The sequence below is a fragment of the Corvus brachyrhynchos genome, unplaced genomic scaffold (genome assembly GCF_000691975.1).
Source record: "Corvus brachyrhynchos isolate BGI_N302 unplaced genomic scaffold, ASM69197v1 scaffold146, whole genome shotgun sequence".
Classification (NCBI taxonomy): Eukaryota; Metazoa; Chordata; class Aves; order Passeriformes; family Corvidae; genus Corvus; species Corvus brachyrhynchos.
In genome coordinates, this window is record NW_008238960.1 from 1,565,958 (window position 1) to 1,580,952 (window position 14,995).

Here is a 14,995-nt window from a genome sequence, read left to right on the forward strand (position 1 = left end):
TACATAAAAAATAAAAAAAAAAAAAAAAAAAAGGAATAATGGCTTTGGAATCGTTTGTGGGAGCCCTAAGCCTCAAGATAGTCTGCCTATGCTGGAGAAAATGGTTTTGCCCCAGTGCCCATCTGCCGGGGAGCCTGGCGAGCAGGCGGGATGCCGCCTCCTGTTAGCGTGTGCTGGAGGAGTGAGGGCTGCTCGCCCACAAAAGTTTCCATTGTACGCCTGCCACATCTGCAGCAACGCGCCTGGTCTGGGCCCGAGGCAACTCCCTCCTGGCCACCAGCCAACCCAAGTACACCAGAGCAATTTATACCTTTCCAAAATGCAAATAATTCAAATTACAGACATAACACAAAGCTGAAGCAGACACATTTCAGGCATTCCCGTTAAAGTTTGCTCTCTGGAATTACCGTACCCAAATGGGCAGTTGTTATACAGGGAGGGGGAGAGATGGAGTCAGGAGAGGAAGGAGAGGAGGAGGCACAAAGGAAAAGGGAGAAAACGGCTTTTCCAAAGGTCTTATTTCATTCCCTTTCATTTCACTATTTACTTTTACCAAGTAATAAGAAGTGTCTTCTCCAAACCAAATGCCTGGCTTTGTTTTGGCGTTTTTAAGATTTATAGTGCAATATTTTGAAGAGAAAGACAGTTCTTTATATAGCTAAAAAGTTGGGTCAAGGTATTATACTGGTTTCTTATGTTTTGTGAGGGTTTTTTTACCAAATGGAAATAAACCCAAAACATCCATGCACAGAAGGGTAGGGCAGAAGCCCTGCAGAGTCCCCGGTGGAGTGCTCAGCTCGCTCGCTGCCAGTAGCAACAGCCACTAACCCGAGAGAGCCAAAGCTTCACGGTGGAACCGTGCACGGGCTGGATGAATGACCCACAAATCCCACCTCCTCCAAAGAGGCAGCGCAGGAGCATGGCAGTGCTGGGGGAAGGAGAAGCTGCTCCCACCCGTTCTGCACAGGCTGGACACTGTGCTGACAGGTGGCCATCAGCACTACTGCCAGCTGAAGACACCAGGTTTGTCAGGAAGCCTGACATTTACAGACTGATCCCTGTTATTTATAGCCATCCCAGCTCTGTGTGTGCTTCACCACCATCCACTCCTGCCTTGTTTTCTTCATCGCTGTGACACTTGGAGCACCTGGGATTGCTAATGATGAAAATGCTGTGAACCTACGCATTATGGGGGGTGGATTTTTCAGCTCTGCTAAGCACAAACACCCTGTTTTAACATGGGGTAGCTGAATGGTGAATGGGCCTTTGTAGCCTGCTCTTATCGGCCACTCACTCCAGCGTTGAAGGAAACTGTGCACAAGTCCAGAAGTAAAAATACTCTAATTCATCAGGGAATTCCCTGCAGTATGAGTCACCAAGCGGCTTCCCCACCACACCCAGCTACAAGATTTCCACATAAAAAGGCACTGTAAAGGTCTGTGTTAACACAGAAGCAGGGCTAAAAAGTAGTTGTGTAAATCTAGCAGCATCAGTTATACACACATAGAGCCTTGCAGACCATGACATACAGATTGTCATCATGGGAGAGCAACACAAAGAGCTGTAAAGACTTTCCAAAGACATTTTTGTAGCATCTTCCCCTCATCACTGCCCATCCAGAGAGATCCCTTGGGGTTTCTAGGGCTGGATTTACCTTTGTATCCCAGGGAACTGCAAGCACAGTGTCAGGGGTTTTCAAGCTCAAAACAATCAAACCACCAGCATAACTTTCCAAACTGATGGATTGCAGAAAGGAGGAAGAATATACAAACACGAAAAAAAACTAAGCTTGGAAACTCAGGAGGGTATAACATCTGGAAACCACTTAAATCTTGTCGCTATAAAACGGGCATGTTGGGAGCGTTTAGATATATTTTAAGTGATTCCACTTTACTACAAGAGGTTAAAACAGTCTATATTCTTTAGTGGACCTGTGTTCACTTGAGATATGATAAGAATAAACATTACCTAGGATTTCACTGCCTATACACAGGGTACATTTTATATTCTTCCAGTCTGCGCTTCAACAGAGTTTGACTGCACTGGCTGCACTGTAAATCTGTATTTACATTCATATACTCCAAGTAAAATGGTGAAACAAGCCCTACCCTCCCAAAGGAACCCACTACTTAATTAATGAATTGTGAGATTACCCTGAACAATAATTCCTGTGTTACAGCCCAGATTACTTTAACATGTCCACAACAGGCAGGGCACAGATGCAATGCAGCGTCACTTTGAGGTGCTCTGCAAAGGCTGTCTACCCTCGTGTTTGGCCTTAACAATGCATATTTAAATCCCCAAGGAATGAAGAATTTGGAAACTTTCAACTTGCACTGCTACCCTTCTTCCCTGGTGAGTACCCTCATGACGCTGAGATGACTGATCTGTGAAGATGTTCAGAAGGAATGGACAGATTTCTGTGCAAAGAAGAGGATGAAGAACCTATGGCAAAGTCTCATCATTCACACTTAAGAGTTTCCCAGTTCTCTGCAGAGATGCCATCAGCTTCTAGGGGAAGTGCAAGCTGGACTGGCAATGAAAGAGGCGAGGAGGAAGCTCTGTTGCCTAGAGGACAGCAACCCCCATGCCAGTCCTGGGCATGACCCACTGGCACCATCTCACCAGCTGGTGCTCATGGGTTGGCATGGATATACTAATGCCAGATTTTGCAGGGGCAGAAGCCTTTTGGATCTGGGGATGCCACAAGCAGTCAGGGCACTTTTCTCAGCTGGTCTTACAGGTGTCCTGCTGTGAACAACATTTCCCCAGCTGGACACCAGCAAGTGAAGAGGATTCCACCAAGTGGGTGGAATTCTATGCCTTGCTGACACACTGGTGTACATCTTAAAGACATTTACAAGGGTCAGGCACTAAGGAGGAACCACACCAGCCAAGCAGTCTGACATGGGATGTACAGGGACTATGGGGCAAGAGAGCAACAAAACATTCAGAAATACAGTGTGTGCTAGCAGAGAGTAAGTATCTGAATTGTAAGTGGCCAGGACCTTTCTTTTGATCTCCTCAGTAGCACTTAGCTCTCCTGAGATCTCAGCCTCTTAGGGATCTGTGAGCAGTGAGATGCCTCCTCGTCCCAGAGCAACCTTCAGAGCAGCTCTACCTCCTGCTGCCGCTCCTGTTGGTGCCATGGCCTGCCTACTGCCCAGCATGTTGTCCCTGATTGCCTCTCCAGCCACCCTCATCTCCACTCTTTGCTCTTACACTACTTTTGCTATGAGACCACACAGCTGGTCTGGTTTTCACTTACTTTATTTTCCTCTTCCATGCCAGGAAGTCCCCCGGCTGTACTTCTGCCCTCCTCAGAGCCTACTGGCCTGCTACAGAGACTTCCCCACAGCTTTACTCCCCATCCCTGGCGTGCCTTCTGGCATGCCTCTGTCCATGCGCGGCAGGGCTCAGGCATAACTGACCTATTTTTATTTCCACATCAAAGGTGCTGTATTTGTTGGTGTGTCCTCATAAGCATTTTTGCAACATATGTATTTTGTCCACTCCTTCAGCTATACATTTTTGCAGTATTGAGCTGAGTACCATGTAGACTTAGGTGTGTCTGCCATCAATGTGATACTCTTGAGCTCCTTTTTCTCTCTTCTTTACCTTGAATTAACAATAAGAATGCCATGCAGCGACCAGGTGTAAAAATCCAGCACAAAAGAGATCTTACGGTACTTTGGAATCTGTGCCAGGCACGTACTTCCTCTCTGGCTGCTCAGCTGGGCAAGCCAAAAGCTGAGGGACTCACTTTGCCTGAACGGTCAGGATTTTTAGCTGCCTTTCACCACAGCATGTCTAACAGATGTAATTATTCTGAGTTCCAGTGTTTGCAAATGAACTGTAATTTTAGCCCAGGTAATTAAAAGGAGGCACAGTGCTGACAACTGACAGATCGGGGTTCATTTTGAGCCAAAACCATTGGAAAGACCTGCCAGATACTATTTTCAGCAGAATGGAAGCTGGTTGTGCAATTTGTGCTCTCTGGCACCTCCCCCTATTCAAATTATCGTTGGTCTGAGGGTTTTATTTATTAATTTAAAGTAATTCCAGGTCTAAGACACACAACTTCCAAGTAAAACTGCAGCTTGACATCCCTGAAAAATCTCTCTAGGGCAGGCAGGTCAAACAAAGCACACCCAGCACAGCCACCCACCAGCAGTCATGACAGCACTTCACTATGGTTTTGATTACATTCACATCATCTCCTTGTCTTCACAATTTTACTTTCCTCTGGGAAACTCTAGTAGGCTGAACCTGTGACTCTGCAGCTGAAACTGAGTAACATATTCCTGGTCCATCTTCTTCAGTCTAATCTGTCTTGTATTTTCTCAGACTATTGGAGTAACGAACCTCACAGCCAGTTTAAATCAAGTTCCAAATTTTTCTTCCATGAACAATTCTTTTCCTCTACTTCTGTGCTGGATGCCAACACCACCACCTGTATTATAGCTACTTCTAGTTATTTCTCATCTTAAGATGTAAATTTGATCCAAATGCTTTCAAATCTTCTTCTTTATTTTTTGAGACACAAACTCTTCAACTGCATGACCACAACTTCCCAACTCCCAGAAACATCTCATTATGGCAACTCTTTGTGACTTTTTGGCAGATACTTTTGAACAGCATTTTTATTTTTTTCCATCTCATTGTCCCCCTCATGTCCCTTTTCTTGTTTCTCTTGTCCAAAAAGGTCCAAGAATCTTAGAGGTCCCTCCTCCAATCTTTTGATTTTCTGCCTTGACATCACCATCCCAGCAACAAGGCACATATTGGAAACAATTTATCTCTCTATTCCTCTCTTAAATGTCATTGTATTTTCTTCCACATTGAAGGTGTAATCTTACTTCCTTAACAGACCTAAAAGGAAGATGCTCCTCTTCCCCCAGCTCTCCCCACTTTTCCTGTGATACCCATCTGAGACATGAACCAATTCTTAATGATGTCAGGAAAGCAACAGGAGACAAGTTGTCCTTTCCCAAAAGAGGTAGGCATTCCCTCCAAAAACTAAGTACTTCAAAGGTATCCCCTTTTATTGGTTTACATAGCAAGGTCTGGCTAGTGGTTGGGCTGCAGGGGTGGAGAAGATTCCAGAAGTTACCCCCATGTCTGACAGAACCAGTTCCTGATGGCTCCAAGATGGACCCTGAGTCAGCCAAACCTGAGCCCATCAGCAAAGCTATGGCTGCCAACATACTTAAGAAGGGGAAAAAAACTGCAGCAGCTGTGAGAGAGGAGTGAGAATAAGTGAGAAGAACACACCCCTGCAGACCCCCACAACAGTGAAGAAGGGGGAGGAGGTGCTCCAGCGGCCAGAGCAGAGATTCTCCGTCAGCCTGTCATGATGACCATGGTGAGGCAGCTGTGCCCCCGCAGCCCACGGAGACAACCACACCAGAGCAGAGATCCACATGCAGCCAGTCAGAGCCCACACTCCTGACAGGAGCTGCAGCCTCTGAAGGGGAGCCCAGGCAGAACCAGGTTTTCTAACAGGAATGATGGCTGCAGGGGACCCATGCTGAAGCAAGCTGTTCCTGAAAGATGGAATCTCATGGAGAAGACTCACGCTGAAGCAGTACATGAAGGACTGTCTGCCATGGGAGGACCCCACACTGGAGCAAGAGAACAGCATGGGAAGGAAGGAATGGTAAAGAGGATTTGTTATGGACTGACCAAAGCCTCCATTCCCTGACCCTCTGTGCCACTCAGGGGGAGGAAATAGAAGCTGAGAATGAAGGAGTGAAGTTGAGCTTGGGAAGGGAGGCAGGGGTAAAGGTGGTTTTCAGTTTTACCTTTGTTTTTCACTATCCTACTCTATTTTTAATTAGCAATAAATTCTTTTCCCCAAGTGGAGCCCATTTTGCCTGTGACAGTAACTGATATGCAATCTCCTTGTCTTTATCTTGACCCATGAGCTTTTTCATCTTATTTTCTCCCCCCTGTCCTGTTGAGGAGGGGGAGTGAGAGAGCCACTTGGTGGGCACCTGGCAGCCAGCCAAGGTCAACCCAACTGTACTTGTTTCCCCCACTGTCTTTAGGCACTGATCGCTTCATTAGACTCTCAGCTTTCTTGTAAGGGCTGCGAATTCCTCTGTGTTTGGACAGACAGTCCTACTGGAACAGTAACAGTAAAAACTATTTGAAATCTTGTGCTAGTTGTAAAAGTTCAGAGACAAAGCTTTGATTGCACAGATATAGCTGCTTGAAGACACTTAGTCTGGAAGACATGAAAGAATAAACTTGAAGCATTCAACTGCACTTTCTGTAATAATAAAAAATTTACAGGATTACTCACACAAGTGACTTTTGAGACCATATGGTTATTCCTTATTTCTTTGTTGTCCACAGTAAGTATCTGTGATTGATTGATCTCATTCTTCACGGTGAGAGCAACACTCTGGATGAGACTTGCTGCTGCTGACACCATCTCATGTGTATGGCTGCTGTCCCGCTCTGTCTTCACCATTCCCTAGACTAAACAGCCAGGAAAAACTGAAACGTGCTGACATTTCCTACAAGCTGCATCACTACTCCTCGGTGTGCGTGAAAGGGTTCCACCATCAAATGACTCCAGCATCTGATGACACAATTTGCCCAAGGATATCTATTTCTGGGCAGTGGCCAGAAACCCCTTCAGCTATCAATACATCTCTAGGATCTAGGTTCAAGTGACCTTTACATGAACTCCATGCTCCCAAGTTGTATGCCTTTGAAGTTTCCAGTTTATCTAGTTTCCCGAATTTTTAACCTCACTGTACGTGAGTCAGAGTGCAATTGCTCACTGCCAACTGGAACGTGTGTCCTGAACTTGGATAAACAGACAGATAAAGACAAAATTAAGTAGTATCTGTCTATCTGACTAGAGGGGGAAGGGGAGTTTTGCCACTTGCTTATTTATTATGTGAGCTACAGTATGATTACCAGCGTGAAACATGACCCCTTTTTGGCCAGTTGCCCCCCAAACTGCTACTGGCAATGGAAAGAGCAATGGAAAGATCTCTGAGAATGTAAGATCTTTTACCAAGTGGACCTCTGCCAAGACTCAGGTCACCCATCTCACCATAACATCACATCACGTCAAAACAGACTCCAAACCCTAAGCTCCACAGTGTATCTGAGTCAAACCAAAAAGCCCACATGCTTCCTCAATGCATCAGTTCCATTCACATGTCACTCAAATGCTTCATCAACATATCACTTTCCAGAACTTTTTGTAAGTTCTCCTGAAGCTAAAAGACTGTGTTTGAGTTACCTGCCATATGACAAGATAAATTCTGCTCACACAACATGTGGGAAACAGAACTGAATTTATAAGACTGACAATTGTACCTTAAGGCAGCAACCGATTAATTCTGATCTTTGCCAGAGACAGGAAAACTTGAGAGGAACAAAAAAGCTGTGAAATGCTGGAGTGGACACTTAAATTCATCCAGTTTCCTTCTTTTTCGTATCGCATTTACCTTGTGCAAAAATTCAGCTGACTGAGCTTGACCACACGTCTAAGAGGAGGCAAACTGTTAAGTTTTCCCATCTGAAATACTTACAGAAAGCTATGATTTCCTTTGGCATATATACAAAAAAAAATTAAATTGGTGATTTCACCCAGTTATCTTTCATCTGCTCTAGTTATAACTATTACACATCAACACCTTCATGTTCTAAGAGCAAAACCTGTGAGAGGATGAACAGTTTTGACAGAAAAATCCATTTAACAAAATAAAAACAAGAGCAGAATGAAGAATTTGAAGCAGTAACTAAATCTGAAAAGCTTCCTAATTGTTTGAAAATATTCTAAAAGAAAAATCCCAGGAGGAAATATTGCTTACACACTGTTTATTTCTCTTTCAGGAACTTTGAGTATCAAAGGCTTTGGGCACAATAGCTGAGGATATTATGCAATTAGGTTACTGAAGTGTGTAGGTGCCAGGATTACTGTTGAAGTCTGAGTAATTAACAACTCGTTCAAAACCATTGAAGTCTGTAAGTCTGGAGTTACTCAGAGATACAGCATTACAAATTGTGAATTCTACAGATGTCCATCAAAGAGAGTGATGCATCTTCAGGGAGGGGCATTTATTACAGGGAAGCTTAGACACAGCCTTTGACCAGGACAAAATGAACCTCAACATTAACAGCCCAGAGTCAAAGTACCAAAGTCATGTTATTTGAGAAACCAATCCCATAGTGAAGTTGGGTGTTACATTTCTGCCTTTTCGCTCTTTAAAATCCTTGCCTTAAGCTCTCGTAACTACGCACAAAAGCAAAGAACTGGGTTTGGAGCTCTGACTTAAGTAGTGGCAACGCAACCCAATGATAATTAATAACAGTACACCAAATGACCATTTCTGCCAATAGATCACAAATTGATTAGAAAGATTTCATCAGTTTAACCTGATCTCTTAGGTATGTCCAGACTTGGCCAAATCCGTGAAGTCTGGAAATATTTGAGCTAGTTCCAGTGTTAAAAGCTACAGGAGCAAGGAGCAATTTTTGAGCAAGGAGAGATTTTCAGGGTAGATTAACTCTTTCAGATTTCTGTACAAGACTTTTTCTAATACCCAAAATACTCTTTCTATCCCAAAACATCCTACAGCATGCCAGGAACTATAAGCCATAACTTACCTGTACCACAGCATACCCATAATTTTCCTATGCTTTGTTCCTTGGGATCCTGGGTTTGTGTTTCATCACCGAGCTTTCACTCATCATTTACAGGATACATTTTGTGAACCAAGGGAAGAAAACCAGGATTTTTTCACAGCAGTGATCAGTTTTATAGATCACTAATCATAATCTGACATACTAAGAGCCAGCAGTCTGGTCATTTTGGCTAGTTAGGCTTTTGTGCTGCTTGTATTCAGTAACTCACATTACCTTTAAAAAACTAGCTTTGAAAACAGAGTGTTTGTAGAAAACGTTACCAAAAAAAGCTAGCTGATAGATATGCAATCCCTAAAACACACTTTCCAAGCATCTCTGCATTTTCTGAACTTTCCTCAAGACTTTTGCTCCCCATACATTTATAATCTACGAATGACATAAAAAGTTTTAAAATTTTGAGTAACTAAATCAGTCTTTTGTTATAATTCCAGATCATAATCCATGCAGATGCAGGTGCTAACAGGAAGCATTTTCTCACTCCTAGCCAAACACTTCCTGCCATAGCTAACAAACACCAACTTCACTTCACCTACTTCTGTAACTAAAATGCACACCTCGCTGCCACAGCAAACCCCAGCCAACGGACATCAAGGGCCCTTGCCAGTAAGGAGTTGCAGACTTTTCAATATTTTACGAAGTACTAATTCTTCCAGAGGAAAACAGACAGGTGTTGGCTGTCCTCAACATGGCACCCAACAAGCATGACACACACAAGACACTTTTGAACCTCAGGAAGAGAAATGCATGACTACAAAGAGAGATAGAAAGTGAAAGGAGATAAGAAAAAAAGTTATTAGTGTAATTTTTAAGAAACAAAATCATTGTGGGACTCCCTAGTCTAAGGAAATTCTGAATTCAAAAGAGTGAACCTCTCAAAGTACATTTAACATTCACATTTTCACTACTGCTAGGTTTCTTTGATGGTCATTTTACACCATTGATCATCACTAGAAAATATGGTGTGAGGTACAAGCAACAGAATATTGCCAAAATAAGGCCTCACATCAACACGTAAGAATTTTTTTACAGTACTGTAGACTCTTGAGCAAATTTGATCCACTTCTGAACACTCATTATTTATCCAAAGGGGTGCCTTCTGCCTGACCTCACCATGAGGCGTTCTCCTTCCAGAGAAGGTCCTCACAGCGGTTCTCCCGTGGTCCTTTCAGTGTGCTGTGCCTTCACCCCCTGGATACCTCATTCTCCCTGTGTGAGACACAGAGTCACACGGCTGCAAAGTTTGTTTTGCTCTGTTTCATATGCTTCTTGGCTGAACAGCAGCTAGTAAGGGGTTAAGCTGAAAGCAGGAAGCCACTGCTGCCCCAGCAGAAAGATTGATTTGATCATTCTTCAGGGATTCCCTCTTGTATGAGTCACTGCTCAGACTGACTCCCCCACCAAAGGAGGCCAGGATAATGCCATTCCTCCAGAGACTACAACAGCTGAGGGCTAGCCCTGAAGACTGAAAGCCTGGGACTCATGCTTGGAAAAACATTCAACAGACCACAATGCACTCAGCAGATTTAGAGAAAGCTGGGGGAAAAAAAGGGCAAACAAAAAGTGTTCTCAAACTCCTTGCATTATCCAATTAAGTATGCAGACTAGGAGGAATTAGACAAGCTCCAGGAGACTGCCTCCCAGCTTGGGGACTCTGCCTGAGTAAGGACTGAAGACATGAGTTGACACAGTACAATATTTAAATTTTATACAAAAGATATATTCTCTTTACGAGCACAATGATCTATTACTTTGATCTATTACTCTGTAATAGCTGTGTTTGGCTGCTACCTACTAGGAACGTGATTAGCATTCCAAATTCAAAAACAAAAGTGGTAACAGCAGCAAAACTAATGAATGTCTCCAGCTAATCACAGAAGTTCATAACCAGTTCTCTAAGAGAAAGAGAAACTATGCTGGTGTTCCTTCTCTTGACCTACTTTCACTGACGTTCAAGAGCTGAAAGGGAAAGAAACACCCTGTGCTGATTTACAAAAGTGAAGGCTGCTAATGCTTGTTCATTTGACATTAAATACAGTGACTGTTCAAAAATCCAGCCAGAGCAGTCTGCCACTAAGGCAATGATACAGCGCTCTTGTTTGCTTCTGATGCATTGAGCTGTGTGAGGCGGCACAGCGCACAAACCATGGAAGCTTTAAAAATTGCTCAGCCAAGATCAGCCAGCAGCTTCGCTTTTTGTGTGTCATTTCTACTGACACAATTATTGCAGCTCCTGGAGGTGCTACACTCTGACTCTGAGGGCTCAGCCCCTGCAGGTTATACTGCCCTGCAACAAACCTACGGTGAGACTACTAAAAACAGGCAGGACCTTAAATTCTGTAATTGAAAGCTATACAGTGAATATCCTGCTTTTCGTGTACCTAATGTAGTATAGGAATATAGGAGCAGGGAGACAGTGTTCAGATCCACGCTGTGGTACCTGCTGTGGGCAAACAGCATCACCATCACAATTCCACATCCTTTGGAATGCAATACTTAAAATTTTCCAACTCAAAAAAGGAAGAGGAAAGGAAGTAAGTATTAAGGAAGGCATCCTTTAATGTGGTTTCTTTTTTGTAATGAGACAGATCGAAGACTCCTGACATGTCACACTAACCCAGTTCTGTGCAGCAAAGGAAGTTTAAATATAAATAAAGTAGACGTTAACTTTCTCCCCCCCCCCAGGGCGAACACAAAAAGCAGAATTCAGGTTTTTTAAATTGCAATACCACCTTTTTTCCTTTCTTTTTTAACTGTCTTAAGAAACAAAAAGCATGTTTCTGCTGATGTCACAGCCATGTCCCCACTGTGTGTGCTGCAGTGGTTGGGGTTCACAGGAATGTGCCAACTGGCTCTCCCCAAGAAGCCAGGGCACTGCCTCTGCCCACGTGCTTCTGGCAACTTAAACCTTATCAATCCAGGACTCTGTTGGGGAATTTCAGGGGAGTCTTCTGCTATTGTCCTGAGCTTGCTGAGCCCAAAGACTTGGGTGTCTTTGCCTCCAGAGCCTCCCCTGCTCTCCCTGCCACCCTGCCCCACAGCCTGAGTTCCTGTGGTGCCGGTAGGGGCTGTGGGCAGGAGAACAGCGTGGGAACTCTGTGGACATATGCGGTTAAACAGGCACAGCGTCAAAGCCGGTGCAGGCGGCCTGAGGAGTGCCCAAGACTGTTTTAAGTTCGGGGTGGGGGTGGGGGGTTCAGTCGGCAGCTGAGGAATTCATAGCTTGTGCCAGCGCCAGGGAAACCCTTTCCAAAACAAGACTCAAAACTATCCTTAACAGTCTCGTTTCAGAGTCTGACTTTGACTCCCAGCTCCACTCCCACTGCCTATTCCCGCAGAGGGCATTCACACACATCACTGTCACCCTGTGATCCACCGCTCCTCCAGGCATATCCTGCCCCAGCTCCAGCTCCCACTCCATGCCATTTTCCCTGCTTCAGCCTGGCCTGTGACTGTTCTCCAGCAGAACCAGTTGCATCACCACAGCACCACAGGAGCAGTGCTGGGTTAGGGGGAAGTTGTGTTCAGTCCTTCCCTCAGTTCTCAAGGTAAACCTGTCCTTCAAATGATTGTGTGTGCTCCAAGTCCTGCTCAGCCAGTGCCTTGTAAAAGCCACAGGAAACACAGGTGCACGCACACCACAAATGACAGAAATGTTTAAAAAGATGCACTGTATTGCAGGCTTTAGGGGGACATGGCACCGGAGATTTCGAACCCCTCTCACAAGTCCTGCCTGCTACACTCATGACTAGCAAGTAAATAAACAATAAACAAATGCCAAAGGTTGACTTTTAATGTCTCTATTGTCTACCTGTAACTACGGTTGCCACAGTGTGAAACCTCAGCATTAGGCACGGCTCAGATCCTTTCCACAGCTTTGCCCAGTGACATGGAAAACATATTACTTGCAGAAGAAAATGTCATTACCATATTTGTGCTTTCATCATTTGACACAGATGGGGTGGGGGGGAAGGCAGACTGGAGTCTAGATTGAAAAGACATACCTGGCGCTTTCTCCACAAAGATGACTTTGGAGTCTTGCAGAAAGTTATGACCAGTCAGTACCATTTTCTTCCCTCCAGTAACAGGAAAGCTGTCGGTACTTTGCTTCTCCACCAGAGGCAGTTCTTGGGCAGATCTCTGAGCTGGAGAGTTACAAAAAAAATTAAAAAAAAAAAAAAAAAAGGCAACCACAAACACACAAAAAAGTAAGAACTACATTAGTAAGTAACTTAATGCTTACCCTCGTAAGATAAGCTGAGTTTGATACAGAAACAAAGAAAGGTCACAAGGTTTACAGGAAACATGGTTCATTTTCAAGTACTTTGATTGTAAACAATAGTGTTAAACAGCAGTACAGATTCAAAATACTCACAAAGGCCAAGTGTTTTAAAACTCAGCTTGATATGTACTATATCAGAAAGTGTATTTTTATGGAAACTCATTTATCTTAAATCATTTTCTCTCACTCTAGCATATATGCTGTGTGTTCACAAGGCACACATGACAAGGTGATCATGCATGTCCAAAATTTGTTTCAGTCAGTATACACCCTACTGTCAATTCTGCCAACTGTCTCACAGCAGCAGCAGCAGCAGCAGCATCAGCAGCAGCCAGTGCTGGCCAAAGCACTCATGAACCCATGTAAACTGAACCTGGTATTCTTGTGGCACAAATTTTATCCCCCTTCAACTGGGACATGAAGAGAGTGCTGCTTCAAGGGACGATGTGGCATTTTATCCAGATTATATGGTTCCTTCTGGTGTCACATGCACTAAGAAATATATGAAGTTTTTGGCACCAGCTTATTCCACATTCTGCACTGGAAATAACACTAGCACTTATTTTTTCTCCTGTTTTCTGCTTCTTTCAGTGGGCATGTGCCATGCTTTTGCTCATTACACACTCAAATCCAATCAGCTTCACATTTAGTGGCTCCCTGACCTTGGCACCTTTGCACAGACCAGTTCAGGATAGATTCAAATTGTGCCTTATCCTGCTATGTAGCAACTGAAAGCTCTCATAAACTTCAACTGCAGGATGAAACCATGACTCCTCGTGGCTTTGCCCTCTAGCATGAATGGAGCTAGGGATGGTCAAGTTTTCCTCCCCATTCCCTCTGCCAGAGCTCACCCCCCATATACCTGCCAGATGTTAAATTTCCTCCCTTCTCTGGCATCATCAGAAAGATCCACTTTGTGGATGGAATTCAACAAAACCTTAAAAAATTGTTTCTGTCCATCCAGCAAATCAAATTAGCATTGGGAGTTAGACTGAAATTCAGCTTCCACCACTTATGCTGGAGTGCTAAAGCTACACAAAGCAGATAGGTTTTGTTTTGTATGGGGGAGGCTGATGAGGCTTACAGAGCAAACATGATATAGGTATCTTTGAAGAGTGCCCCAGTGTATCTGATAAAATACAGTCTGTTCATTTAAAGAGCCCCCAGTGCAGAAACCTGGTTTCTGGAGGTTTTCTGAAGCTGCAGGCAGCTTGTGCCAGCGTGTCAGCTCTAGTATATTGCTTGCTCCTTATCAAAGGGGCTGGGGTTCTGTTTGCTGGTTTTTGCTTTATGATGGGGAGACAGAGTGAATAGGACACAAGAGGTGTTTTCCAAAACTTCTACAGCAGTTACCTTTATGATAAGGAGTCACTAAAACAAAAGGCTCTGTCACTCCCAGGTCTGCTATTAGTTTAACTGCTCTTTACTTGTAAGTATGTATTTTTCTACAGCACTCAATGCACAAAGCTACACATTTTTTCCTAAGACAGAGGTACTCTGTTCGCAATATAAACCACGTACTTTTCGAAAGCAGATTAAAGTTCACTAACTAGACAGGTACAGCAAAACCAATGTAGAGCATGTTGGTGTGGACAAAGACTGCATATGTGGTGGAAGTGTTAAAAACTGTTCAAAAGCTGTGTGGACATGGCAGTGCTGAGTTAACCATGGACTCAGTGATCTTAGATGTCTTTTTCAACCTTACTGATCAAAAGATTTTCTGATAATACCCAGCAAGAGGAGGATGTTTGTTGCTACTTACAGCACTCAATGGGGTTGGAAGCTACTTGCAAGGAGAGGGTCCTGCCATTGGCTTGTGGGATATGAACCCTGAAGACCAGACGCACACGTGTGTTCTTCCGACCGATGTCTGTCTCTCCCTTGCGCAGCTCAATGTCAGAGTTTCGGAGCTTTAATATCCCAGCACAGTCGATGCTATCCAAAAGGAAACACAGGGCAATTCAATTCACTTCAAGAAGACTTCAGGAAGACAAAAGTGTGCAGTATCTTCCCTCTCTCCTGCATGCTCTTCTTAAAAACCTG

At 44.0% G+C, this 14,995-nt stretch overlaps 1 protein-coding gene across 6 annotated transcripts in view; it reads right to left on the reverse strand.

Moving 5' to 3' along the window:
• NFATC1 (nuclear factor of activated T-cells 1) overlaps positions 1–14,995 on the reverse strand; it is a 101,711-nt gene that overhangs the window by 49,223 nt on the left and 37,493 nt on the right. For all 6 annotated transcript variants that reach the window (XM_017738637.1, XM_017738634.1, XM_017738632.1 and 3 more), the window contains exons 4-5: positions 14,715–14,887; positions 12,675–12,815 (exon numbers count right to left, since the gene is read on the reverse strand). In XM_017738637.1, the coding sequence (XP_017594126.1) occupies positions 12,675–12,815; positions 14,715–14,887 (314 nt within the window). The remainder of the gene's footprint in view (positions 1–12,674; positions 12,816–14,714; positions 14,888–14,995) is intronic.